Source organism: Panicum virgatum, chromosome 3K (assembly GCF_016808335.1).
Source record: "Panicum virgatum strain AP13 chromosome 3K, P.virgatum_v5, whole genome shotgun sequence".
In the NCBI taxonomy this organism is placed as follows: domain Eukaryota; kingdom Viridiplantae; phylum Streptophyta; class Magnoliopsida; order Poales; family Poaceae; genus Panicum; species Panicum virgatum.
Window position 1 is genome coordinate 3,319,573 of NC_053138.1, and position 27,343 is coordinate 3,346,915.

At 52.7% G+C, this 27,343-nt stretch overlaps 2 protein-coding genes and 1 pseudogene across 2 annotated transcripts; all 3 read left to right on the forward strand.

Moving 5' to 3' along the window:
* The first annotated feature begins 1,969 nt into the window (after positions 1–1,969).
* On the forward strand, positions 1,970–5,496 carry LOC120696833 (alpha-(1,4)-fucosyltransferase-like). Its single transcript, XM_039979848.1, has 4 exons — positions 1,970–2,664; positions 3,616–3,789; positions 4,488–5,064; positions 5,146–5,496. Exons 1-3 carry the CDS (start codon positions 2,122–2,124, stop codon positions 5,055–5,057), a joined length of 1,287 nt encoding a protein of 428 aa, XP_039835782.1. The 5' UTR covers positions 1,970–2,121; the 3' UTR covers positions 5,058–5,064; positions 5,146–5,496.
* A 15,870-nt stretch (positions 5,497–21,366) lies between these two features.
* Positions 21,367–24,011, forward strand: LOC120696834 (putative wall-associated receptor kinase-like 16). Its single transcript, XM_039979849.1, has 3 exons — positions 21,367–22,407; positions 22,515–22,682; positions 22,771–24,011. The coding sequence occupies exons 1-3, from the start codon at positions 21,498–21,500 to the stop codon at positions 23,829–23,831; spliced, it is 2,139 nt and encodes a 712-aa protein (XP_039835783.1). The 5' UTR covers positions 21,367–21,497; the 3' UTR covers positions 23,832–24,011.
* Positions 24,012–25,656: 1,645 nt separating this feature from the next.
* LOC120700357 lies at positions 25,657–26,712 on the forward strand (annotated as a pseudogene).
* The last annotated feature ends 631 nt before the right edge of the window (positions 26,713–27,343 follow it).

Here is a 27,343-nt window from a genome sequence, read left to right on the forward strand (position 1 = left end):
AATCATGTTAGAAGTCATTACTAGATCTGAAAGTGACAAACTCTAATAGTATTTTGTAGTACCTTTACTCGGTCCGTTCCGTAATGATTGGGCGGGTCGTACTCGTAATTCTCGCACATGAAGAATCTCTTGTCAAAGTCGTCTCCAAAACCCCTTGATTTCATTAGTTTGCACAAGGATTCGCAAAAACACATAGGCACCTGGACTCCTTGGGGGACTGTTTCCGTCATCTTACTCCATGGAATGTAAGTGGATCCTGAGGATGCCATGGTGTTGAGCCCATGGAATGTAAGTGGATCCTGAGGATGCCATGGTGTTGAGCCCTGACAATCACAAGTGAGCAATCAGATTGCTAATATACTATATCAACGCTAATCATTATCAGTAACTACACCTAAATGTACCACTAATCACTCCTAATAATAATTAAACTGATTGCTAAACTACTGTTTCAACAAAATACTTTCTACAATTTTCTAACATTTTCTATTTTCTTTTTAATATTATCTTTCAATTTTTAAGACTTTCTAATACTTCTCTAACAATTTTCTAGTACTTTCTAATACTTAATCTAACACTAAATGTACTGTATCAACGCTAATCATTACAAGTAACTGCACCTAAATGTACCACTAATCACTCCTAACAATAATTAAATTGATTGCTAATCTACTGTTTCAACAAAAATAATTACAACATAATCTATTTGTAAAGCGTAGAAGAATTTTGGTTACCTGCAGTCGCCGGCTCGAAAATCCGGTAGGGCTTCGCCTCTCTCCCTCCCTCCCTCTTTTTTCTTGATTTCTGGAATTTTAGTGATGCAAATGAGGGGTGGGGAGACCAGCCAACCCTTATATAAGGGTGGGAGATCCGGCCGCCCCGTTGCCGGGCGGCCAGGGCCGGCCGCCCCGCTGCCGGGCGACCGGCCCCCAGGGACCTGCGCGCAATTTTCTCCGCGAAATTTTTTTCAGAAATGATTGGCCGCCCGGCAGCGGGTCGGCCGAGGTATATTGCTGGTCGGCCGGGGTATATTGCTGTAAATTTTCAAATCGTAAATATATTTTTGTAAAAAACGAAAATAAAAAATAAAAAAACCGCGGTTAACTACTAGACCCGGTGATGGGTCGGTGCGGGCGGACAAAAGGGCCCAATTAATCTTAGAGTTTAAATAGCAGCTGCCCAGGCTGGCCAAGAGCTCCGACTTGGGCCTACTGCCCACGGTCTGCCCTGACGACGAGACTACTAACAAGTCGTCTTCCTCGATCCTCTAAAAAAAAAATAGTCGTCTTCCTCGATCCTATGCAAAGCCTTGTATTTGCAATGTCATTATCAGGTACTCTTGATGGAAGTTAAGCTTTATTTTACTCGAAAAAAAATATCAAAACCTTGCAATTCAACAACACCTCAAGAACAAAGATGGGCGCGAACTACTTTAATCCTTGTGTAGGAGACAACACAAAGGTCCTTGGTGTTCCACTGAAAGATGTTTCGAATTCATATCTTGAAAAACGATATAGCATCGATACACGACGTATATTGTGTTTGTGTGTATTCAAAAGTCTAGGGATAACAGTCAGTTGGGCACGTTTTTGTTGACAATGAGGTGTCTGTGGTGACGTTATTAATTTTGAGAATTTACCGGCTAAGTCTTCGAATATGCTCATAGAAATAGAGTTTGTGTACATATATTCATAGAGGTATGAATATGTATATATTGTGAGTGTTTGAGTTGCACTGTATAATTAAGAAAACAGTCAGTTGGGCACGTCGAAGCAGACTGAAGACGTACCCCAAAAGTCATCGAAAATGGTAAACAACTGCCGGTGATCGGCGGCCTACCAGTCAAGTCCACAACCACTACCCCACGTTTTCGATAATACCAGACTTCCAAGGACCCAAACGAAAACCCACCCAACGAAAGAAAGCCAAAGCGGCAAAGCAAAGCGGCAAAGCAAAGCGCCCAAGCCCTGTCAATTTTGCAGAAAACTCCCGCTTCATTTACTCCCATCCCATCCTCCTCCACCTTGAGCGCTTGTCCCCTTCCTGGAGATCTCGCGCACCGGCGAGCGACGGGGCGTGCGGGCGCGGCGGAGGCATCTAGAAGGTTCCGAAGCACCCCCGATGCTCTTCCGGAAGCGGATCAACTACGTGGCCCCGATGCTCGCCTCCGCCGCCATCCTGCTCCTCCTCCTCTCCGGCTACTTCGAGCTGCCCTCCATCTCCCCGCTCTCCACGCCCGCGCCCCTCCTCCCCGGCGCCGGCGCCACCCGATTCCCCACTGCGCTCGACTCCGTCGGCTCCCGCGACCGCGACCCCTTCACCTCCCTCCTCGAGGCCTTCAACGCCTGGGACGCCGCCGTCGGCTGCCCCCGCATCCGCGCCAAGCTCGCCGCCGCGGAGCTGCCCGCCGCCAACGCCACCGCGGAGGCCTCCGCCTCCTCCTCCGCGGCCATCACCGGCGGCGCGGCGTGGGGCGGGGCCAGGTGCGAGGAGCTTAAGACGCGCCACGTCGGGGTGCTCGTCAAGGGGTGGACGTGGATCCCCGACGCGCTCGATGGGGTCTACTCGTGCCGCTGCGGGGTCAGCTGCGTATGGAGCAAGTCCGCCGCCGCCGTCGACCGCCCCGACGCGCTGCTCTACGAGGGCGCCACGCCGCCGCCGCAGGTACCGGACTTTCTTCCCCTCTTCTCTTGTCCAGTCACGATGCGTGTCTGTTTATGATGAACTGATAGGTGGTAAATTCGGGCATTTGAAACTTTGGAGATCAAATTGGTGATGAATCCTGTTCCTTACTCTTAAAATCTCAAATGGTTGTGTTGTGGAATCAGAGAATTGGTATACATACACCAAAGAAAATCGTGAAAAAATGGGGACCATTTCTGTTGGGGGGAGACCGGGAGAGGTAGGAGTATCCAACAGGTGCCGATGGTAGCCTATGCTACAATATGCGTAATTGGTAGCATATTCCCCCTTTTCAAATGTTGCTCAAGTTATAAAATGCTTTTGAAGTGTTTTCTAACTTTTCCTGTACACTTGATGACAGTATTTGGCAAAATATTTGATACGAAATGTGGGATATTCCCTCCATGTTTAAAATATGGCGTTATGAACGAAATAGCTTGTCTTAACCATCATATAATTAAAATTGGAGGGAGTAAATTCATGATTGCTGTTCTTCTAATTGAATTGTTTGTTGTAGTAAATTTGTGAAACAGCAGATATTGTTTCCCATTGGTCTTCTGCATTAATGAAAAATTTAGAAGTTTGTTTTGTGTATTAGCTGGGACCTATAACCTGTCAGTATCAATAGGAGAAATAGCATTACTGCATCAGGAAGTTTTTATGTGGTAGATTACTTGCCAGCTCTTCCCTTTGCATCTTACTTATGTCTGTTAATTTTGCAGTTCTGGTTGGTCAGTTGGTAGCTAAAGGTTTGGTCTGTGGCATAGCTACAGCTTTTCGAGTTTGCCATCTTTTGTAGGACTTGCACGGAATCAAACACTATTTCTGTTTTTGAATAATATAGGATTTATTTATTTCATTGTTTTATAAACAGATTAAGTATATTCATCTATATGATTCTAACTTTCAAGTGTTCTGTAACATGCTTTGCAGAGAATGAAAGGACTGCCTCTTCGTGTTTATCTGGATCTGGAGGCTAGTAGAAAGCCAACTGGTTTTGAGGACATTTTCATTGGTTACCATGCGAATGATGATGTGCAAATAACATATGCTGGAAAATCATTTCACACCAGCCGGAGCTACCATATATCAACTGAAAAGAGAAATGTAAGACTGAAACCTGCAAAGTATGAATTCCATAGCATAGTTAATTATGCTAAGGCAACAATTTACTTTCCTCACAAACATACACCTTGTGCATTACCTAACTCCAGCTATGTTTTTCCTTAACATGAGTATCAGTGCATTACTTATAATTTTTCATGGGCACTGTCCTGTCCATCATCAAATGGCTGTTTGAACTTTGTCCATAGAAAATGTAGACCATGTGTTTTTTTTATAAAAAAAATTAGATCATGTCTACATGTTGGTTTATTCTAGAAAATTAGCAGTTGCATAGAGACCCATCCTCTCTCTCTTTTTTTTAAAAGGATTATAGACACCCATCCTAGCTGGAGGTTTTCCACATCTTTTTACCTTTCCATGGCAAGCCTGCAACAGTTATATAGTGGGTGATACAAAGAGTGATAGATAATTCAGAGGGAGAAACAGGTGCTCAAAGTATCAAATCTTCTGTATTTTTCTGTAATTCGTGTTTTACTGTCAGAGAGATGAAATTGTGCATGTCTGCTCTTGCATCAGTGTTGCACTTTCTCAATATAATCAGTCCTGCAGTATTAATTCTCCCTCGCATCGTGCATGCCTGCTGTTGTACTTTCTCGGATAAAATCAGTCCTGTTGTAGTAATTCTCCCTCCTTGGATCATTTTAATCTTATGAGCTTTTGACTTCCCTGTCTTTTATCAGGATGCTCTTATTTACTGGTCATCTTCAAGGTGTCTCCCTCACAGAGACAAGGTTGCAAAAGACTTCCTCTCATTGGTGCCTCACCATTCCTTTGGCAGATGTTTGAACAATGTTGGTGGTCCAGACATGGCACTATCCATGTATCCAGTTTGCTCCACCAATGATAATGGCGCACCACACTGGTGGGATCACCTGCACTGCGCAATGTCACATTACAAGTTTGTTCTTGCAATTGAGAACACCAAGACCGAAAGTTATGTGACCGAGAAGTTGTTCTATGCTTTGGAGGCTGGATCAGTACCCATATACTTTGGGGCACCCAATGTCTGGGATTTTGTTCCTCCCAATTCTATTATAGATGCTTCCAAATTCAGCTCTCTGAAAGAATTGGCATCATATGTGAAAGCACTTGCAAATGACCCTGTAGCCTATGCAGAATACCATGCATGGAGGCGCTGTGGTGTTCTAGGTAACTTTGGTAGGGCCCGTGAAATTAGCCTTGACACATTGCCTTGCCGACTCTGTGAACTAGTTAGCAAGAGAGGAGGCAAGAGTGCAGATGCATTGTGATTGACGGGTACGAATGAGTTACTCTCCATTTACCTGTTCGGCGCTAACACTATCTGATATAACCTTTTCTTTCCCCTGTTTGTACTAGGTGATTTTTTTGGCTTATAGTATACCTTGGTTGAGAATTGAACGACTTGCCACTGATATGTGAAATGCCAATGTTACGTCAAAGTGCTCATACTATTCAGTTCAGAAGGTGCTCACAACATTTGGGTGAAGATCACATTGTCAGAAGAAAATAGTGCAATCATTTTTTTGTTATTTTTGACCCTTCTCTTTCACCTTCAGAGTTAAGAGGTGTGTACAGTTTTTGTACTAGAGGCTCATGTTTTTAGGTAGCAAAGGATAAATATGCTGTGTTTGGTAAGGTATTTGTCATGTAGACATCTATTATACATCAATACAAAGCGTTTGAGGAAATTTGATGACGGCACAGAAATGACAGTATCAAAACTCTGCCCTCCTCGTGTTGCTACAAAAGTATGAACCAGCATTTAATCTTGTGTATGGTTGTGCACATTTGTTTTCTGTAGGATTTATTGCATTTCCAGTTTGCATAAGCAGCATAACCTTTTAGACGACATGGTCTCCTTTCTAATTCTCAGAGTTGGAATATGTACTCCTTGTGGATGTTTTAGTATGAGACTGAATTTCACAGGTTCCAACTGAAGCTTCAAACTATGGGCTAGGTCTGTCTGGCATAAACTCAACTATAAACCTAGCAAAAATAAGATAAAATTGCTAAATGAAATCTCCTCTGTATTTGCATATAAGTTAAATTAAACAATGAGAAAATGGCTTCAATGGCCAGAGTTGGTGTAACTTATGATTGGCATGCAAGTTTCTACCGACCGATGGTACGTTGGAACACCAGGGTGATCATTCTTGTGGTTGTCACAAGCTCTGTGGGGCTGACTGTTTCTGTGTGCTTGCTGGCCTAGTGGACAATTATGTATGCTCAATATCAGAGGGCGAGCAGCCAAGAACCAATGTGTGCTGCATTACCATGACATGATTCTTATTAGCAATTACACTGGCGATCGATGAGTACCAGAATAAACATAATCAATCTTGCACCAAAGCGATCTCATCTGAAACGTCGCTCGGTCTGAGCACGCAGGCGAGCAAACTCACACAAGGCACCTACAACTTCTAAGCATGAGAAAAGGCCGGGGATAAAATACAGGGAAAGTGGACCGGTCCCTGCCCACTGTTACAAACAACCACATGAACTGAGCTCATTTCAGAGTATGGCACCGTTGTTTCAGATTCAGGGGTCACACTGATTCTGAGTGTTTTGAGAGAAAAATCACACAAGATTCTCTCTGCGTGGAAAATAAAGATGCGGGCGTGCCAGTGTATATAGAAATACACAAAAGACAAAAGAGACGGGAACACAAGTTTTATTCATATTTTTGTAAAATACAAATACAGGTTCCCATATATATGCGCGCTCCATAGCCTGCCATTGGGCAGATCTGACTTGGGCGAAAGTGGTCTTCTAGTTCCTGGGGCCTCGGAAAGCTCCCGGTTAATTACCTCCGCAAGACTAGCTTGCCGGAGTACCTCCGATTAAGCTGTTGTGGTCGTCGTCTTCGGTCTTCGCTTCACGTTCTCCATGCATGATGATGGTGGTGGTGTAGAGGTGGGCGTCGGCGTCGCCCATGGCCTCGTCGGTGTCCATGAGCCGGTGTAGCGTAGCTAGAGCACCAGCAGCGCCCGCCCGTGTCGTTCGGCCTCGTCGGTCTCGAACGGCGTGGTAGTCATGGTAGATTGAAGATGCTTGGAGAAGACTTGAAGCTGGACCGAGTTGATGTCGTGGCAGCTTAGTCGTGGTCGAGGTAGTCGATTTTGTTGATGAAGAGGGTCACACCAACCCATGAGCATGTGTGGTGGTGGTGGTGGTGGTGGTGTAGATGGCGTCGATGTCATCCATGGCCTCGTCGGTCCATGAGCCGGTGCAACGGCGCTGGGACATCAGCGGCGCCCGCCTGAGTCGTCCGGCCTCATCGGTCTCGAATGACATCGTAGTCGTTGTAGAGGTGGGTAGTCGATGCAGAGCCGGCGAGCTGGACCGAGTCGATGAAGCGGAAGGGAATGTCGCCAACCCATGAGCATGTGTGGCGTGGTTGGAGCATCAACGTCACCCGCTCGCCCGTGCCGTCTAGCTCGCCGGTGTCGGACGTCGCGTAGACAGAGTTGGTGTAGCGCAACTGGAACATCAGATTAATCGTCCGCCTCGCCGGTGTGGGCCTAGCGAGGTCGCAGTGGGGTGACAATGTGTGGTTGAGTCGGGTCGTTGAGACGTTAGCTGATCCTCAAAGAGATGGCAAGGCATCTGCATGGAGATGCACTAGCTTGTTGCTTCTTGTGGAGGCGCACGTATGCTTGTGTGGCTTGCTAGCTTCTCGTACATGTGCACTTGTGCGTGCTGTACATGATCTCGCATGTGAGCGCACGTCCAAGCGCCGAGGTGCAGATCCTGCAGATCCTCCGGCTGCTCCGCGCGGCTCCTCAGGTCGTCGGCGCGTGACGGCATCTTGCGGCAGTCTGCCATCAGCGTCGCCTCTCATATCCTGGCATCTTTACGGCGACGGCGTCATCTGGTCGGCGCCGGTTTGAACGGGCAGCGTCGGTCATGCCTCCGGCCTCAGCGTCTTTGTGGTGGCGTAGTCGTCGGGTCGATGCCGGGCTTGAGCGTGAAGCGCCGGTCGTGCCGGCACACACTTCGGTGTCTTCGTGGCAGCGTAGTTGTCGGTCGATGCCGGGCTTGAACGTGAAGGGCCGGTCGTGCCGGTGTCGCACCTCGGCGTCTTCGTGGCGGCATAGTTGTCGGTTGATGCCGGGCTTGAACGTGAAGCGCTAGTCTCGCCGCGCCGCGCCTCAGCGTCTCCACGGCAGCGTCATCGTCGAGTTGGTGCTGGATGTGCAGCGCCAGCCACGATGGTGCCATCGATGATGAGAAGGTGGACGTCGATGACGCCACCCCACCGGCAGCCGAGCCGAGGTGGCCGTCGATGATGAGGGGTGCCGCGCCGCTCCGCCGGCAGCCGAGCTGAGGTGGCTGTCGATGTAGAGTCGGCAAGCTGGACCGGCGAGTCGACGTCGTAGCGGTTGATCGTAAACGAATGGCGAGACATCAACATGTACATGGGTGGGCACACCTACGTGCATGCTCCTGTAAATGAATGCTCTTATACATACATGCGCATGTAGCTAGCTAGCTTGCTAGCCATACGTGCGTTTCTGACAAATACACACACAGACTTGTGCGCGCAGCGGTGCAGATTATCTCTTCGGCTCCATGCGACTTCTCGCCGTCGGTGTATCGGCGTCTCGCGACAGCCCTTCATCAAGGAGTCGTCCCCGTCTCATCCTGGCATCTCCGCGATGGTCGGCGCAGCAGCGATGTCGTCATCCTCGACGCCGGCTTGGCGTGCAGCGCCGGCGCTTCGACGTCATTGTCGGTGCGGTGGCCGGGCTTCAGTAACTTCGTGGCGACGCCGTTGTCACTGGTTCGGCAACCGGACCTCGACGCGTAGTGTGGTGTCGCCGCCAGCCGTCTCAGTGTCCTCGCGGCGCCATCGTCATTGGTCGGCAGCCGGGCTTGACGATGCGGCGTGGTGTCGTCGCCGGCCGTCTCAGTGTCCTCGCGGCGCCGTCGTCGTTGATCGGCAGCCGGGCTTGATGATGCGGCCTGGTGTCGTCGCCGGCCGATGCTTCATCACCAGCTTGGGGTCTGCCGCGCCTCCAAAGACGAACCGGGCGTCATGGCCTTCTCCTCCACTCCTTCGACTTGCTTCTCGACCTCTGCTCGGCGCCGGCGCGGCTGCCGACTCCGGCTCCTTGCCGACGGCGGACGATGAGGCTGAGGATGGCGAGAGGACAAGGGTCGCCACCGGCTTGGTGCAGACGACGAGGAAGACGAAGACGATGGCTGGCGAGGTCGTCGCCGGCGTAGTGCAGACTTGTGGGCCCGACCAGGAAGACGAAGGTGTAGGCGGACGTGATTCCCTTGTTGACGATGAGGGATGCAGAGGGGATGAGCACGTCTCCGGCAACTCCGAGCGCCGGCTTTCATCTGATAATGGACGGCGAGCTCGACGACGGCAGGCGGTCCCTTGACTCCGGCGCGCGGCTTGAATGGAGATGGACGAGCGCGCCTGCCTCCGCTCGTCACAGCGAGCAGGATGTGCGCGGCGTCGTCTGCATCTCCGATGGAGATGGGCTGGGGGCGCTTCTCGCCCCTGGCTCCTTCGGCCGCCCTCCGCTCCCGTCCAGGAAAGGAAACCCCTGTACGTGAAGACGTTGTGTCCTTTATATAGGCAGGGATTAGGGCGGCGTGCAGCTCCAGGTCTCCCACCCGGCGCCGCCGGCCTTCAGTTGAGAAAAACTTGCTTGGCAGACTTATCCGCCCGGCTCTTTGCGTCAAAAACGCAACCACACGCTCCTTGGCTAGCCGGACTCGCTGCACGTGGGCCTGACCAAGAATGCTATGCAGCACACACGTGCGTGATCAAGAAGCTAAGAGGATGATGCACGCACGGACTTCTCTCATTTTGCTATGGGCCAAACACCGAGTTGGTTGCCACGGAGAGAGGGGGTTCAGGAGGTCTCGACGCTTCAAGAATCTTCTAGGCCACGCCGGCTGCCACGTGGGGCCAGCAGCAGCTCGAGATGGCAATATGCATCATACAGACCTTGAATGAGTACACGCCGCTAGTTCAGGCGAAGCATGCACGCACAATTTGCTACATATGCTTACCACCATGCACACGTATATGAAGCCCACGAGCTTACTAGCTTTTCTCTTTTTATATTGCTGTTTTTTTCTTCTTATTTCTCGGTAAAACACTTGAGCTTAATCCTTGACATTTGAATATATCATGACAAAAATACATCGAACACTGAGTTGGGTAACCTGATCACGCAGGGAAAGACTTGACGATGTGCGTGTCGACGCTGGAATTGATCTCCTCTTGCGTCTCTTGACCTCTCTCATTGCAAATCAATAAATTTTCCTCAATCCGCAACAGAGAAGAAGAAGGTGGAGCACTGAAAATGGAGGTGCCGCGGCTGCTGTTATGCCTCGTACTTTCAGTGGTGCCTCCTGCACCTGCAGCGTCGCGGCCGGCGGGCGGCGGCAGTGCGACAACGTGACCGTCCCCTTACCGTTCGGCACTTGGGCTTGGGCGCGGCCGCGGGGGGCTTCCGGCACCGGTGCGACGACGACGACGCCCGCCGCCCGCCGCGCCTCACCGTGGTCGGATACGGCTACGTGGTCGCCGCCATCTCGATCCCCGCGGTTCTCTGACAGCGGTGCGACCGACTCATTGGCAAATGCCATCGGCGAGGAGCGCCGGCCGGGCCCCGCGGAGGAGGCCCGCCACCAAGGAAGATGTTCCTGATCACGCACTCTTGGGCCGTTGGGTCCTCCGTAATTGGGCCTCCCCTTGGCCCACACAGCGTTTCGATCTCTCTGAGCCCAACCGGTCGGATCGATCCTATCCGCACACATTACATCCGACGGTGCAGATGACCCCGGACCCGGACGGTAAACCAGATCGATGCCGTCCGCCCTGGGGCCCCGTCCGCCTGGATGCCTGCCGCTGACGCTGCCGCAGTGCCACAGATAACTAATCGAAGCAGAAGCAGAAGCAGAAGCAGAGAAGGGAAAGCAGGGGGTGGGTGCTCTCGTCCGTTCTTCCGCGAGCAGCGAGTCTTAGAATCCGGATACGTAATCGTTGGCGGCCGGCCAACGGCGGCGCCACGGAGCTCCATTGCTGGGGGCCATGGCGTGGAGTTGTGAGACAGAGAGAGACGAGCTGCGTACGTCCCGGTCTTGCCCCCCTCCCGGGACGGAGGAGCGAGGCGCCGCGTCCCCCTGGTCTGTCCGTCGCCGGTGGACGCGGACGGCGGCTTCGTCTTGGCTTTCTGCTCGAACCGCCGGCGCTGCTCGAGCTACATGGGGAGCTCCATGCTCGCTCGTCTTCCTGCGGCGGGCATAGGCTGCCTCGCTTCGTCGCCGAGCTGCGCCATTTTATAGCCAGGGAAAGGGGATGGGGATCCACTCCAGAGACGTTGGCAGCGGCGGGGCTGGCGGTGTCGCCCCGCATGGCGCTGGCCGCGGGCACGGACGACGGCCGGAAGATGTTGGCCGCCGCCACTGACCGCAACGAGGCAAGAGGAGGTGCGCGTTCAGGGGAGAAGGAGGCCGCGGGTGTGACATTAGGGGAGTGTGCTGGGACGTCGCTGCCGCCGGGCGCCGGCGATGCCAAGAGCGTTGCCGGGCGCCGCCGGGACGCTCGGGGTGGACGGTATTTCATTTACCGTCCACCCCTGAGGTATTGTGAACCGTTGGATTTGAATTCCGCGGCCACGATTCGATGTGTTGAAGCCGAGCAACAGCGTTACTGGGCCAAGCGGAAGCCCAGTTACTTTGAGCCCGTCGTTCTTTTGTTGAGGCCCGCGTCCGGGTATTGTGGTCGTCGTCGACTCCAAGCAATTCGCGTCCGCAGCGGCATCCGGCATGGCAGCGGCTGGCAAGTCGTCGGCCGGAGGAGGAGACGTTGACAGCCGCCGCGTCGGCGCCGGCGCCGGCACCAGCTCGATGGCGGCAAAGGATCGACCGGGGCGTCGCGCATACGCGCCCATGGCCGCCGCGCTCGGCGCCACTCGCGTCCGAACTCCGAACTGTGCGGTAACAGACTGCAGGCATTGCCGAGGGCTTCTCCGCAAGAAGCTCTGATCATTCCATGAAATGTGGAGGGAGAGGGAACCAATCCGCTGTGATGTTTGCGATTGTATTTCGAAGAGAGAACGAGGACTTGCGGCTGCAAAATTGCAGTTTGTTTTGTCCCCTTTCATGACAGTGGTGCGGTGATGACCTACTGAAGTGAAGATACGTCTCAACAAACGGATTTTGAATATTTTGTGGACTCTGAACATTGAGATGGAGACATCGATCTTTCCCTGCATTTCTGCTTGGATGTTTGACACTAGACGATTGTTATCGCCACATTGGTGCCGATGTTGTGATGGATCGAGAACCTAAAGTGACAACTTATTAGTACCCTTGACTTCAAGGGTACATCAACATGCAGCAGGGAGCAGGCCAACAACCCGCAGGCATGGCATCCACTTTGGCAGACTGCATTGTGTCGGTGCAGCAGGTGAGGCCCTCCATGAACGAGCAAGGGAGCTAAACCATGTCGACGTTCGCGGAAGGGCTGCAGGCGCCGGGAATGCGCGCGGCGGGGCTGGCGGTGTCGCCCTGGATGGCGCTGGCCGCGGGCATGGACACGGACACTGAGGACGACGGCCGGAAGATGTTGGCAGCCGCGGAGCGTAACGCGGAAAAAGGAGGTACGCGGTCAAGGGAGGCGGCGGCCGCGGGTGTGACATTAGGGGAGTGTGCTGTGACGTCGGCACCGCCGGCGATGCCGAGCGCGACGGCGCTCCGGGCACGAGAGCGTGCGCGGGGGGACGCTCGGGTACTGGGAATCGTTGGATTGGAATTCTGCGGCCACGATTCGATACGTTGAAGGGAGGCCACAGCGTTGCTGGGCCAAGCGGAGGCCCAGTTAGTTTGAGCCCATCATTCTTTCGTTCAGCCCGCGTCCGGCCTGAAATTTGGTCCGTGCGGTGCTCGCGGTCGTCGTTGACTGACTCCACTCGAGGTCGATCCTTCGTTTCCGTAGCTGGCAGGTCGCCGGCTGCCGAGGAGACGGTGGCGGCGGGATTCCACCGTAGCGGTACGGCAGCGGCTAGTAAGTCGTCGGCCGGGGAGGAGACAGTAGCAGCCGCCGCGTCGGCGCCGGCACGAGGGCGGAGGGGGATCGACCGGCATGGCAGGCCGTCGACCGGGGCGGGTGAAGGCAGAAGAATACCGGGAAAGTGGACCAGTCCCTGCCCACTGTTACAAACAAACAGATTAACTGAGCTCATTTCAGAGGATGGGGGCAGACTGATTCTGAGTTGGGTAACCTGATCACACGATCAGTTGGCCATCAGGCACCTCGTTTGCTTGAAACGATCAGACTGTGAATTTGGGAGGGATTGGTAATTGAGCACAGTAACATTTCCAGCGGCGCTACCTGAATCTGCCACTGCACTCCTGCCGAGGAAAAAAAGGCTTGACGATGTGCGTGTCGACGCTGGAATTGCTCTCCTCTTGCGTCTCTTGACCTCTCTCATTGCAAATCAATCAATTTTCCTCAATCCACAACAGAGAAGAAGAGGTGGAGCACTGCAAAAATGGAGGTGCCGTGGCTGCTGTTATGCCTCGTACTTTCAGTGGCGCCTCCTGCAGCGTCGCGGGATGCCGACTCGTTGGCGAATGCCATCGGCGAGAAGCGCCGGCCGGCGACGAGCCCCGCGGAGGAGGCCCGGCCACCAAGGAAGACGAAACGGTGGCACGCTTGGGCCGTTGGGTCCTCAGTAATTGGGCCTCCGCTTGGTCCATCCAGCGTTTCGACATCTCTGAGCCCAACCGGTCGGATCGATCCTGTCCGCATGATTTACATCCAACGGTGCAGATGACCCCAGACCCGGACGGTAAATGAAATACCGTCCGGGGTGGGAGGACGGTAAACCAGTTCGATGCCGTCCTCTCCGGCCCCCCGTCCGCCTGGATGCCTGCCGGCTGCCGCTGCCACTGCTCGCCGGCGGCGCGCTGTCCCCGTTCGCCACAGCCGTACGCGCGACACGTCACAGGTGACAAAATCGTCAGCTCCATCCGCCATGTCAAAGCGCTACCCTGTCAACGGCGTCCGTCCCCGCGGCCGCGACAGCCGCCTCGACGGCGCCATCATCGCCTGCGCCGTGGCCTCGCTCCCCCCGCGCCGCCGTCAGCAACGCTGCGGCGTTGGCGGATAGGTACTCCGGAAGGAGACGCTGCTTCTCCTCCGTGCTCCGGTGTTCGCCTCCGCGCGCGGGATGGCAGCTTCGCCGTGAGCGCCGTCCACCGGGGAACTCGACAGTGGTGATCGCGTCCGGCCGTGGCTGCCACCACCTCTCCGTCCAACACCCGCATGGACTACGGGACGAGCCACCAACTGTATCACCTGCAACTGCAAGCGTATCAAATGATTTCATGTTGTAGCTCTGCCAAGTATCCTATATGAGCTCTGTCAGAGCCCAACATGAGCTTAAGCTGCAAGAGCAACATCCTCTGGCCTTCTCATCATCTTCTAAGAACTGTTATACTGTGTTGTGTGGATTACATAAAGTATAACATTTGTTTGTTTTCTGACTACTTTCTTTCAATTGTTTGCAGTAAAAAGAACATGGAGATTACTATGCTATACTGCTATCAGCTTCCAGAGTAGAAATTGTAATTGATTGGCATACAGAGTAGAGCGGAGCAGCACAGAAAATGCTATCAACTTCACTAGAGCAGTAGTCATGGTTTATAAACCATAAAACGATCTAGAATGTGACCTGGGTGGGATCGATAACCTCTTTACAGAAATATTTCCAGCAGGCACAAGGCACTACTCGTTATCCCTAGAAATTTGTCCTTCCCCAATTGCACGCCCAGACACAAAAGAAAAGGTCACATGTCAAAACTGAATGTTCAGCGATGACTGATGTCTCGCCACTGAATTTCTTTCACCATGCATGCAGAAGCCCATCGCCGTGAGTTGCGTCGAGTGCAAAACTGCAAGTAGCTGTTAGGTAATCACTTTAGCAGAATAGCATCGCACTGACAGTAATCAGAATGTAAATATCGTCCCTTTATTCACATAAATAAAGATCATACAAGAAAACAACAGATAACTGACTGGACACATCTACCGTAAGGAGAGGGAGAAGCAGAAGCAGAAGCAGAAGCAGAGAACGGAAAGCAGGGGGTGGGTGCTCTCATCCGCTCTTCCGCGAGCAGCGACAGTCTTAGAATCCGGATAATCGTTGGCGTCCGGCCAACGGCGGCGCCACGGAGCTCCATTCCTCGGGCCCATGGCATGGAGTTGTCGCGCGAGAGAGACGAGCTGCGTACGTCCCGGCCTTGCCCCCCTCCCGGGACGAAGGAGCGGAGCGCCGTGTCCCCCTGGTCGATACGTCGCCGGTGGACGCGGACGGCGGCTACGTCTTCGCTTCCTGCTCGAGCCGCCGGCGCTGCTCGAGCTACGTGGTGAGCTCCATGCTCGCTCGTCTTCCTGCGGCGGGCATGGGCTGCCTCGCTTCGTCGCCGAGCTGCGCCATTTATAGCCAGGGGAAGGGGATGGGGATCCACTCCAGAGACGATCGCGCTGAGCCTCTCAGATGCAGCGGCTTTGATCCTCATCCTCCTCGCAGGCACGGCGGTTGCTCCAGAACTTGACTGGGCAACACGGTGTGGCTGATCGCTGCGCTTTGGTGGCCGGATTCCATGCGTGCCGTTAGATGACTTACAATAGTATATGGACATGGATATTTGAAAATAGTACGTGTATATTTTACCAAAAAGTAGTTTAATAATATAGTATACTTCTACGATGTGTTACAAGTCAAATATAATAAAAATTAGCAGTTACTACTTACGGTTTGGATGTTTAAAATTTTACTTATCTTTTTTTTAGCGAACGTGTCTGAGTACGTATTTCATTAAGAGGAGAAGAAAGAGTACAACAAAGCAAAGCAGTCATGAACCACGGTTCATGGTGGCCAGGCGGGTCTTACAAGTAGGCAATTACAAGTATTGCTTAGGCGACCTAAGGCTAGCAGCCCACAGCAATTAAGAAAAGGTTCTAACGTCTTATAACCCGCCTGCAGCCAACTGGTAGCTTCCTCAAAAACTACGTTTACAACATCATCGACCGAGCGATTGACATGATCAAAAGTTCGCCTATTCCGTTCTTTCCAAATAGTCCAGAAGGTAAGGATCACCAGAGTGTCAAAACATTTCCGGTCGACCTTTCCAAACCTTTTGCGACCAACTAGCCACCAATATGTGAAAATAGCATCCGGTTGTTGCAGCGAGACCGAACGCCAACGACCACGTAGGACTCTGTACCAGACTTCCCTTGAGAATGAACAGCCGGTCAACAGATGTGTTATAGTTTCCGGCTCCTGGCTGCAAAGGGCACAATTATCATCTTGTTGCAGATTGTGGCGTTTCAGTCTCTCGGCTGTCCAACATTGATCATGCAAAGCAAGCCAGCCAAAAAATTTGCATTTCCCTGGCGCTTAGTCTTCCGAAGTACCTTAGCTCCAGCAATCGAGGATTGCCCGAGAAAGAAAGCACGATAGGCCGAGGCAGTGGAAAATTTTTGATCGGGTGTCCATTTCCAAAGTAGTTTATCCTGTGTATTATTGTGGAGGTCGGTGGCTTCTACAAGCTCCCAAATCTTGAGGTAGTCGAGTAGTAGGTTAGAGCGCCAGTGATGTCCCTCACCCAGTTTCTTGCAGAGCAGCCATCGGCTACAGAGCGTGAGCGCCGAGTACGAGCACCAACGGCATTGTACAAACACGGTGCGATCTCCGAGACGGAGTGCCCTTGCAACCATCTATCCTCCCAGAACAGCGTGCTAGCGCCATCACCAAGCTGCACTGTAGTAGAAGCGAAAAACATGGCCACCACGATTGGATTGTGCTTGACCGGCAGATTTGACCAGGGCCGGGTGCTATCTGTTTTTTGCAACCATAACCACCGCATCCGGAGCGCATAACCGAAGATTTCGAGATTGATAATACCCAGACCGCCAATATCAGGTGGAAGACAAACCTTTGGCCAAGCAATAGCACAGCACCCATTTTTTGCTGAACTAGTGAGATGGCCCGCGCATTTGCGTAGCTAGTATCGAGAATCTAAATATTTATATATATTGGTATCATTATTATTATTAAATTTATATTTTTTCTTTATGTTGTTCTTTTACTATCGCACTTTATGTCTAGTTCTTAAAAGTAATTTAAATGTAGATATATTGTCATAAGTTTTTTTTGTTAGGGCTCTATTACTATCTCCATTGGTCAATCTCTCTTTTCTTTTAACTTGATCCTATTCTAACTAAATAAATTTTGCTGGATTTATTTTTTAATCAATAATATAAGTTGATAATTATCATAACTTGAGGTATCTTTGCAAAGAAGGTAGCTAAAGGTATTTTTTATTAATGTTTTCATAACAGCAATGATTAGTTATTTCCGTTAGGCATAGCAATATTTTTGGCTAATATTATCATAATTGTAGTGGTCAATATTTTTTATTCATTTTTTGATTAGCATGATTATTTATATGTCTTGAGACCGAATATACATAAAGAAGCAAGTGTGTTAGCAATAGAGATTGGGAAAATAAAAAATGACTTTTTATCTCGCTTGATTCTTGCTTGCTTAATAAATGATTTGTGATTTTTTTTCCATCTTTGTTATCATATCTGTCGTGGTGCTGCAAACCACAGCCGGGTGGCGGAAGGCACCCGCCTAAGTCCAGAGGGTGTGTACTCAGGGGTTAGCTAGTCCTAGTTCGATCTCGCTCAAGAACACGATGAACACAGCGGGATTAGAGTGGTTCGGGCCGCCGGAGCGTAATACCCTACGTCCACTGTGTGTTGTATTGCCTTGCCTCGAGAGAGTTCGCGAGAGCTTGTGTGTGTTTGGAGAGCCTGTTCCCCCTTGTGTACAGCGAGCGCCTCCCTTTTATATCTCAAGGGGGCGCGTACATGGCCGTTGGGACCCCGACAGGTGGGCCCAACGATGCAGTACAAGATAACGTACTGTTCATAATTATGGCGTCGAAGGCGAAGGAGATCCCTCTCCTGGATTCCATTGCCTGCTCCCGGAATCCTCCGTCCGGCGTGTCCAGGGCGCTGTCTTGTCGGAGTGGCGCCAGGCATAGCTAGCGGCGTTGCCTGCCACGTAGCTGAACGGGCCGCGTAGCTTGCGGCGTAGGAGGCATGATGGAAAAGTGCCGTGCCGTCGTATCCAATTAATGCGACAGACGGGCTCTGCGCGGGTGTGGCACAGGCGGCTACACTGTGTACCTTGGTAATACGCGGTGCACAGTGAGGCCTGACAAAGGCTGTCCCGCGTGCTGCGGCTACAGAGCACGCCTCAACCATCTGCATTAAATGTGGCGGCTCACTGGAAGACTTGCGCTCGAGTCCGCGCCCGTGCCTCCGGGTCACGTGGCGGCTCCGGACCCCCACGCGGTAAGGGAGGTCCGGATGGACGCAGGAGGTCCCGGACCCCTATCGGGGGTCCGAGGCCTCGGCTGTCAGCTCGGAGTTTTCCTTTCTTAGGGACATTTGGCGTCTCCGGACCCATCCCCAGGCGGAGGGCGGGTCCGGGGCCACTGGCTTGGAGAGGAAAGGGCCTGACCCGTGGGGCCTGTCTACTCTGTCCTTTGTGCGCAGTTACGGATAACTACGCGGGTCCTGTCTTGCCGCAGTAAGAGTGGGTATCCCTGTTACAGGGTACCGACAATATCTTGTATCGCTGCCGCCGCACGCTGTCTCGAACTCTTGATTGTCTTGCTCAACATGTTACTTCGTCCAGTCGTCCGTTTCTCAACTACATGTGATTACCGTCTTCAAGCCTGATAACAACACTGCTTATTACTCTTTCGGGCCAACTCACAGCCGTCATGGACTACTGCTCCTGCTAGTCGCGTTTCCGGTGTCCCATATCTGGCTAAGCTATAACTTGATCAAGATGAACACTCAACCATCTGTATATGTGAGATCGATTGGATTGTAGGCTCAAAAGGTGGTTGCTTTATATTTTAATCTTCCCAATTCGTGTGTACAAATAAGTTTTCTATTTCCATGACTTAAGTTATCGCAATTCATATACATAAGATATATGTATTTTAGATTATTTTTTAATGGAAGTGGTGGGTTAATTTTAATTAGGCATAAGGGTATTTTGGGCAAATTTTATCGTAATGTCAGTGGTGAGTAATTTTTTTTTCTCCGATTAACATAGAAATTTCTAGATCTTGAGAGCGAATGTGGAGGCTTTTTTTGTTAGCCAAATAATAAGATAATAGATTTGCGCCATTCCAAAGAAAGGAGCGCCTGATTTTGTCAATGCATTTGGTAACCCAAGGTGATATTTCAATAGCCAGGGCTGTATGTACGGGGATGGCAGAGAGCTTGGCTTTAATCAGCACAGTACGACCAGCTCTGTTGAGTAGGGAGGCTTTCCAAGCTGGGAGACAGTTGGCAACTTTGTCAACCAACGGTTGAAGATCTGCCTTCCTCAGTTTGCCGGCGGCCAGTGGAATGCCCAGATAAGTAATGGGAAAGGGCGCCAGTTTGCCGGGGCAATACTGCATCAGAGTCGAAGTGTCCTCCAGGCCGCAATGAACAGGGGAGATGAGGCACTTGTTTTCATTGATTCTAAGGCCAGTAGCTTGCCCAAAGACTTCCAAGATCAGTCGCGTTAGTACTAAATCCTGCTGCTTAGGCGAGAGAAAAATGACAACATCATACGCATAGAAAAAAGCCCTCTCTTTAGCTTTCTCATCCAGGCATGTGAGTAGCTCCCCACGGTCAGCAGCTTTGAACATGGCGTTGAGTGCTTCCATCACCAAAACAAATAGAAGTGGCGAGAGTGGGTCGCCTTGACGCAGTCCCCTGGCGTGACAGATGCGGCGGCCAGGCATGCCATTAAGAATTATCTTGGTGCTGGCCGAGGAGAGAAGCAGTGAAATCCAATTAATCCATCGATGAGAGAAACCCATGTGCTCAAGCAGCGAGAAAAGGAACGACCAGTTAACTGTGTCAAAGGCCTTGGCAATATCAACCTTGATAAGAGGGTTTCTTCTTTCGGCCCAAGAGTTTTGCTGTGAGTTGCACTGCCCGGAAATTTTCATGGATCATGCGCCCCTGGATGAATGCACTCTGGTTTTGCCAAACCAACTGGGGCATGAGTGGAGCAAGCCTTGTAGCCAGTACCTTGGTAAATAGTTTTGCAAAACTGTGGATAAGGCTGATGGGCTGAAAATCAGTGATCTCCGAGGCATCATTTTTCTTTTTAAGTAGCACGACGTATGCTTGGTTGATCAGATACAAGCTATGACCGTCAAGTGCCCAAAGTGCATGAAAGGCACGCATAATGTCCGGCTTGATGATGTTCCATGCCGTCCGGTTGAAGAGGCCGGTAAAACCGTCCGGTCCCAGTGAAATTTTACTTATCTATGACCCGAGGGACAGTAGTTGAAGCATGGCTTGTCAGCAAGTAATTCCTCTAAATCATTTCCTGGTTTATACAATTTTTTTTGAACGGTATGGGGGGATCTCGCACCTACTATTCATTGAAACTTGTGAGGTTTGTTACAAGCAGCACTCGACATTCCGAGGTTAAGGAAATACATGAGGGAGAATGGGAGTACAGCATAAGTGGAGACAATTAAGAAATACAACTTGTGAGCCAGACGCGCCAGGCCTGAATTTCTGATCGCAATTTCCTGTACCGGCAACTCCAAGCATCAAGATCCTGAAGGACCTTTCGAACAATGTCAGTTGAGGAAGAGATGTGGCGTTCAAACACGAGACTATTGCGCGCCTTCCAAATGTGCCAGAGGATAAGAAGCAGCATGTCGAGTTTGACAGTCACCGGAAGAAAATCTGCCACTTGAATATCCCAAGGTCGGCGGAACGTGTCTCGTTGAATGGTATCGTGCAGGCGCCTCCAAGTCTCAGCAGCAGCATTGCAGTCGACGAGAATGTGTTAATCAGTTTCAAGAATGCCATTACAGCAAGGGCACCAAGATTCTTCTAACGGCTTGATGTTTCGATGGAAAAGATGAGCCCGGGTGTTAAGTCGACCATGAAAGAGCAGCCAAGCAAAGAATTTAACCTTAGTGGGGAGCTTGATCGCCCAAATCTGAGCCATGTCGATGGCAGGGGTAGAATTGCAGAGGAGAGAGTATGCGCCGCTCGAGGAGAAAGATTCTCTTTTGCCCGTGTGAAGCTTGATTTTTTAATTAATTTGTGTAGAATTATGTCGATGATGAATTTCTCTCCGGTGTCCCTTTGAATGATGTTGAGTTGTTGACGATGTATCTCTTCGCAACTGTGCCTAACCACGTGTTTCAGTTGACGATATATCCCTTACTTGGATTTTTTTTAAAGAAAAGGTGAATCTGTTGGCATCATTATCGCGTGACGTTAGCTAAGCTGTGTATAATCATAGTCGCATACTGTGCAAACTAGACTTTCACATTGATTCGACGGCCGGCCTTGCTGTGCGGACAGCGGACTGGAGACTGGCTGCTTCAACTTCAAGGTCAAGTCAATCCTCGACGTAATGACGTGTTACGCAGGCTGGTGCAACAGATGCCGCCGTGCCGGTGCCGGCGCTACCTGAAGCTGCCACTGCAGCCGTGCCGAGAAAAACGACTTGACGACGATGTGCGTGTCGTATCGACGCTGGATTTGATCTCCTCTTGCGTCTCCTGACCTCTCTCGTTGCAAATCAATCCATGTTCCTCCATCCACGGCAGCAAAAATGGAGCTGCCGTGGCTGCTGCTGTACCTGGCTCTTTCCCTTCCAGTGGTGCCACCAGCAGCGTCGCAGCCGCCGCCGGGCTGCCGGCGGCGGTGCGGCAACGTGACCGTCCCTTACCCGTTCGGCATCGGCGCGGGCTGCCACCGCGGCGCGGCCGCGGGGGGCTTCCGGCTCCGGTGCGACGACGCCCGCCGCCCGCCGCGCCTCACCGTGGCCGGCTACGGCCACGAGGTCGCCGCCATCTCGCTCCCCGCGGCGGAGGCCACCGTGCTCCTGAACGCCAGCCGCGCGTGCTACGACCGCCCCGGCGACCCCGCCGGGCGCGCCGTCACCCTCCGGGAGCACTACCCCATGGCGCTCAACGGCAGCGCGTTCCTCTTCTCGTCGATGAAGAGCAAGTTCGTGTCCGTCGGGTGCCCCGGCCTCGCCTACTTCACCGACGGCGACGGGTACTACGTCACGGGGTGCATGTCCGTGTGCCGCCCGTCGGAGCGCGCGCTGCCGGGGTCGTGCCGGGGCGACGACGGCTGCTGCCAGAGCAACATCCCGCTCGGCCTCGCCTCCTACAGCCCTCACCTCGGGAGCTTCGGCCGCCGCCGCCGCGGCCAGGAGGAGACGACGTTCTTGGACAACACCACGGCCTGCGCCTACGCGTTCATGGTGGATTCGTGGTGGTTCTGGCTCGCCGGCTCCCACTTCAACCGCACCGGCGACTTCGCCGTGCCCGTCGTCCTGGACTGGGCCATCAGGGACGCCCCGGGGGGCTGCGCCGCCGCGCAGCGGGACCCTGACAATTACGCGTGCCGGAGCGCGCACAGCGTGTGCCTCGAATCGGCCAACGGGCCCGGGTACGTCTGCAACTGCACCGACGGGTACCAGGGCAACCCCTACCTGATCGACGGCTGCACAGGTTTGGTGCTCCTCTGCTCTGCTCCATGAAGAAGGTTGGCCTGAAGAAAGTTTACCAAGTTGTCTCTCGATCTCATCTCTGATGATGAATCATGGATCAAACCGCAGATGTCGATGAGTGCCAGCACAGGGAAGAGTTCCCGTGCTACGGCGACTGCGTCAACACGCCGGGCAGCTTCACCTGCAAATGCCCCGAAGGATCCAGTGGGAATGCAACTATCCTGGATGGCTGCCGCCCGGACAGCAAATTCAGTGCAGCACTCAAGGCCGTCATAGGTACTGCAGTGAGTGGATGAACTACAATTAGTGATGAGGTTTTTGATGAGTGCTGTTTGTTTCTGTTGCCATCCATGTGTTGTTTCAGCTACAAGCGCCGGCGTGTTCTTTCTGCTGCTGGCCGGCTTCTCGGCGCACCTGTGGCGTCAGAAGCGGAGGCTGCTCCAAGCAAAGCGGCGGTTCTTCGAGCAGAACGGCGGCATCCTCCTGCAGCAGCAGCTGGGTTCGCTGGCCAGCGCCGGCGTCGCGTTCAAGATCTTCTCCGAGGAGGAGATCAGCAGGGCCACCGACGGCTTCGCGGAGGCGCGGGTCCTCGGCCGCGGCGGCCACGGCGTCGTCTACAAGGGCGTCCTCGCCGACGGCTCCGCCGTGGCGGTCAAGAAGTCGAGGGTGGTCGACGCGAAACAGGTCAAGGAGTTCGCCCGGGAGATGCTCATCCTCTCCCAGATTAACCACCGCAACGTGGTCAAGCTGCTCGGCTGCTGCCTCGAGGTCGAGGTGCCCGTGCTGGTCTACGAGTACGTCCCCAACGGCAGCCTCCACGGCCACATCCACGGCGACGACGGCGAGGGCAAGCTGCCGCCGGGCGCGCGCCTCCGCGTCGCGGCCGAGTCCGCGGACGCGCTCGCGTACATGCACTCGTCGGCGTCGCCGCCGGTCCTCCACCGCGACGTCAAGTCCGCCAACATCCTCCTCGACGGCGACCTCGCGGCCAAGGTGTCCGACTTCGGCGCGTCGCGTCTGGCGCCGGCCGGCGAGGCGGCGGTGGCCACGCTGGTCCAGGGGACGCTTGGGTACCTCGACCCCGAGTACCTGCTGACGAGCCAGCTCACGAGCAAGAGCGACGTGTACAGCTTCGCGGTGGTCGTGCTGGAGCTGCTCACCGGGAGGAAGGCGTTCGTCCCGGTGGAGGACGAGGAGGAGGAGGAGGAAGGGGGGCTCGCGTTCTTCTTCATCACCGCGGCGCAGGCCGGTCGGCACCGGGAGGTCATGGACCGGCGGGTTAGGGAGGAGGTCGGCGTGGAGGTGCTGGACGAGGCCGCAGAGCTGGTGATGCGGTGCCTGAGCATGGTCGGCGAGGAGAGGCCGACCATGAAGGAGGTCGCCGACAAACTCCATAGCCTCATCAGAAGCAGCGCGGAAAATTAAGAGGTTCCTTAGATGAATTAGTGATGTTTCTATTGCACATTACTGCTAATTGTTGACGCTCACGCGACCTACAGTTGAGTTGCCTGAAAACAATCGGCCGTGCTCCAGTCATTCTCCTAGCTATCAGCTGTTCAGATTCAGTAAAAATTCAGAAAACAATCTTAGATTGCCTGACAACAATCAGAATATGTATAATGTCCCTCACATAACTAAAATCAACATGTGACAGAGTCATGATTTAATCAACCATAAACCGATCTACACTGCCTTGGGAGGGATCGATAACCTCTGCACAGAAATATGTCCAGCAGGCAGTACTAGTTATCTGAAGAAATTTGTCCTTCACCCATTGCACTTGCACGCCCAGAAAGAAAAGGAAATAGAGGAAAAATAAGGTCACACCGCGTCAAAACTGAATGTTCAGTGAGGAATGAATGACGTCCCTTTATTATTCACACAATAAAGATCATAAGAAAACAACAGATAACTAACTCGAAGCAGAAGCAGAAGCAGAGAAGGGAAAGCAGGGGGTGGGTGCTCTCATCCGCTCTTCCACGAGCAGAGAGAGGCTTAGAATCCGGATGCGTAATCATTGGCGGCCGGCCAACGGCGGCGCCACGGAGCTCCATTGCTTAGGCCCATGGCACGGAGTTGTCGTGGGCGAGAGAGACGAGCTGCGCACGTCCCGGCCTTGCCCCCTTCCCGGGACGGAGGAGCGGGGCGCCGTGTCCCCCCTGGTCGGTCCGTCGCCGGTGGACGCGGATGGCGTCGTCGTCGTCTTCGCTTCCCGCTCGAGCCGCCGGCGCTGCTCGAGCTACGTGGTGAGCTCCATGCTCGCTCGCCTTCCTGCGGCGGGCATGGGCTGCCTCGTTTCGCCACCGAGCTGCCCAATTTATAGCCTCGCCTGCTGGGTCCTGGGATCATCGGAGACGATCACGAAGCGATGCTTGGTTTGCTCGCGCGCGCGGCGCGGGCGGTTGGCAGCGACTTGACCGAGCACAGCGGGTTGGCCGGTTTGTGGATAACTCCACGGCATGGGCAATACGCCAATACGGGAGTGGACTGAGCCCTGAGCTTTGGGCCGCCGGGTTCCACTTGGGGAGTTGATCGAGCTCATGCAATCCTTGTGGACGCACACGAGTCAGGAGTTATCCACAAACGCGCACAAAAAAAAAAGCCCAAATGAGTTATCCCTACACCACAAAGCAACAATAATCCAACAGAATTGCATTGTGTTGCTGTGTACATTGTTGGCCTTCCAAAAAATCAAACAATGCTTCTGTAGTGAATTAAGTTTACCAATGATATTCAGCTTACGGTTACTGTAAACGGTTACTGTAAGCTGTCATCTACATTAATACGTTTTATGTCTATATAAATATATAATAACCAATGAGAAAACTCGAAAAGAAATACGGTTCTATTTTGTGAGACTAAATAAAAGAAAACTGCACTGAATTTTTATTGCCTGTTTGAGTGAAAACAGGATGCATAGGCTATTCCGAGGCCAGAAATGAGCACACGGGGAAGCCTACAAATTTACAGAGTTCAGCACCGGCCATCAGCGATGTATTCATTCACCATAGATAAAATCATCCCACTGTGTTATTAGGTTAAAATTTGGAAACAGAACAAAACAAATCAGTCAGTCTGCATGCACTGACTGACTGACTGCCAGCTGGCCTGGTGCCACTAGAATACACGAACAGATCGAGTAACAGTTACCACCCTTTCTCAGTATAAACAACTGAAACCAACCAATCTTGTATGTGTAAACACCTACATCATGCAAAGCTGCATTTTTCTGTAGAAGAAACCTGTCTGTATCTATCTCCCCAGTTTAGTAAGATCCCCCAAGCCTTGTTCTATTTAAGCCACATGAAGCTTAGCTGCAGATGCTCACAAAAGCCAGCTTAGCAGAGCTGCATAAGTGTCACCTCAGCTAAACGAGCGAGGAAGACAAGGCAGAACGAAGCTGCTGCTGCTGCATACTATGCCAATAATGGCTTCTCATCAAGCGGCCCTCCTGCCCCTCCCATGGCTTGCCTGTAGTGTTTGTATCTGCATGGTTGCAGTAGCCGCCTTGTTGGCGTCGCCGGCGGCGGCGGCGTCACGCGCCCCCCTTGCTTCTGTCGGCAGTGGCGACCCGACGGTGGGGTTCACGGCGGTGAGCCTGAGCGAGAGCAACTTCTTCCTGCAGCGCCCGTACGACGTGCCGAGCGGCGACCGGTACAGGTTCCACGGCGGCGTGCGGCAGCTGTGGGTGCTGTCCTCCGACGAGCCCCACGACCCCCACAGCAACACAAGCCCCAGAACAGATCGAGATCAGGATCAAGGTAAACAATGCAATCTTGCTTGTCACATAGAGTAGGTTTTAATTACAAATAGTTCAGATACAAGCAAGTAGAGAGTTCATTCATCATGTACAACGAACAGAGAATGAATTTCGATTCAGATCTGGGTTATCAATTAATTAATTCTTCTTTCTTTCTAGGACTACGACTACTCTTCCGGAGTGTGGCAGTTCGAGGGCTACGGCTACGTGCCGTCTGGCACGACGGGGGTGTCCGTGATGCAGGTGTTCGGCGCCGGCGAGTCCTCCACCACGCTGATGCTGCACGTCTACGGCGGCGCGCTGCGGTACTACGACCGGCAGGTGGTCGAGGACGGCATCTACGACCGGTGGTTCCGGCTCAACGTGGTCCACGACGTGGGCGCGTCGACGGTGACCGTGTTCGTCGACGGCGTCGAGCGGCTGCGCGCGCCGGGCCGAGGCGTCGACTCGCACTACTTCAAGTTCGGCGTGTACGCGCAGAACCACGCCTCCAGCTGCATGGAGTCGCGCTGGAAGGGCATCAGGATCTTCAGGAAAGATTATTGATGATTTGACTAATTATTGGAACCGGCAGGTTTTTGAGAGATTAGAGCATCTCTAAGAGTTCTCCATCTCTCTTCCTCATTCTTATTTTTTGGGAGAAAAGAAAAAAAAAACACTCTTCAATAGTTCCCCATCCTAATTTCTCATCTACTAACAATTGGCAAATTGACCTCTCTTGTACGTAAATATGCGCACACCTCCGTCTCTCCCGATCAGACTCCCCGCGACTTTCGTCGCGCCTCTTCTGGTAGCTACCTGAACGCGGCAGCGACGACCTTCGCGATCCGCATGAACGGGCGAGCTTGTGCAGCATGTAGATCGGGTACCCGACCAGGAACAACACGATGGAGATGAGCATGCCGATGGCCGGGATCCCGAAGCCCCACCTCCATCCCACGTTCTCCTGGATGTACAGCACCACCGTGAAGTCCAGCAGCATGGCGAGACCCATGGTGAAGAAGTAGAGGTCCTCCGCCGTAGGAGAATCTCCTTGGCCCAGTGACGCCCGGTGCCTTGCTCGAGCTCAGCGACTTCCACGGCTTCACCACGGAACCAGACCGCTTCGACACAAACCACACCGCCGTCACTTCTTCCTGCACCGATTCCAATCACCACGGTGCATCACTGTAACACC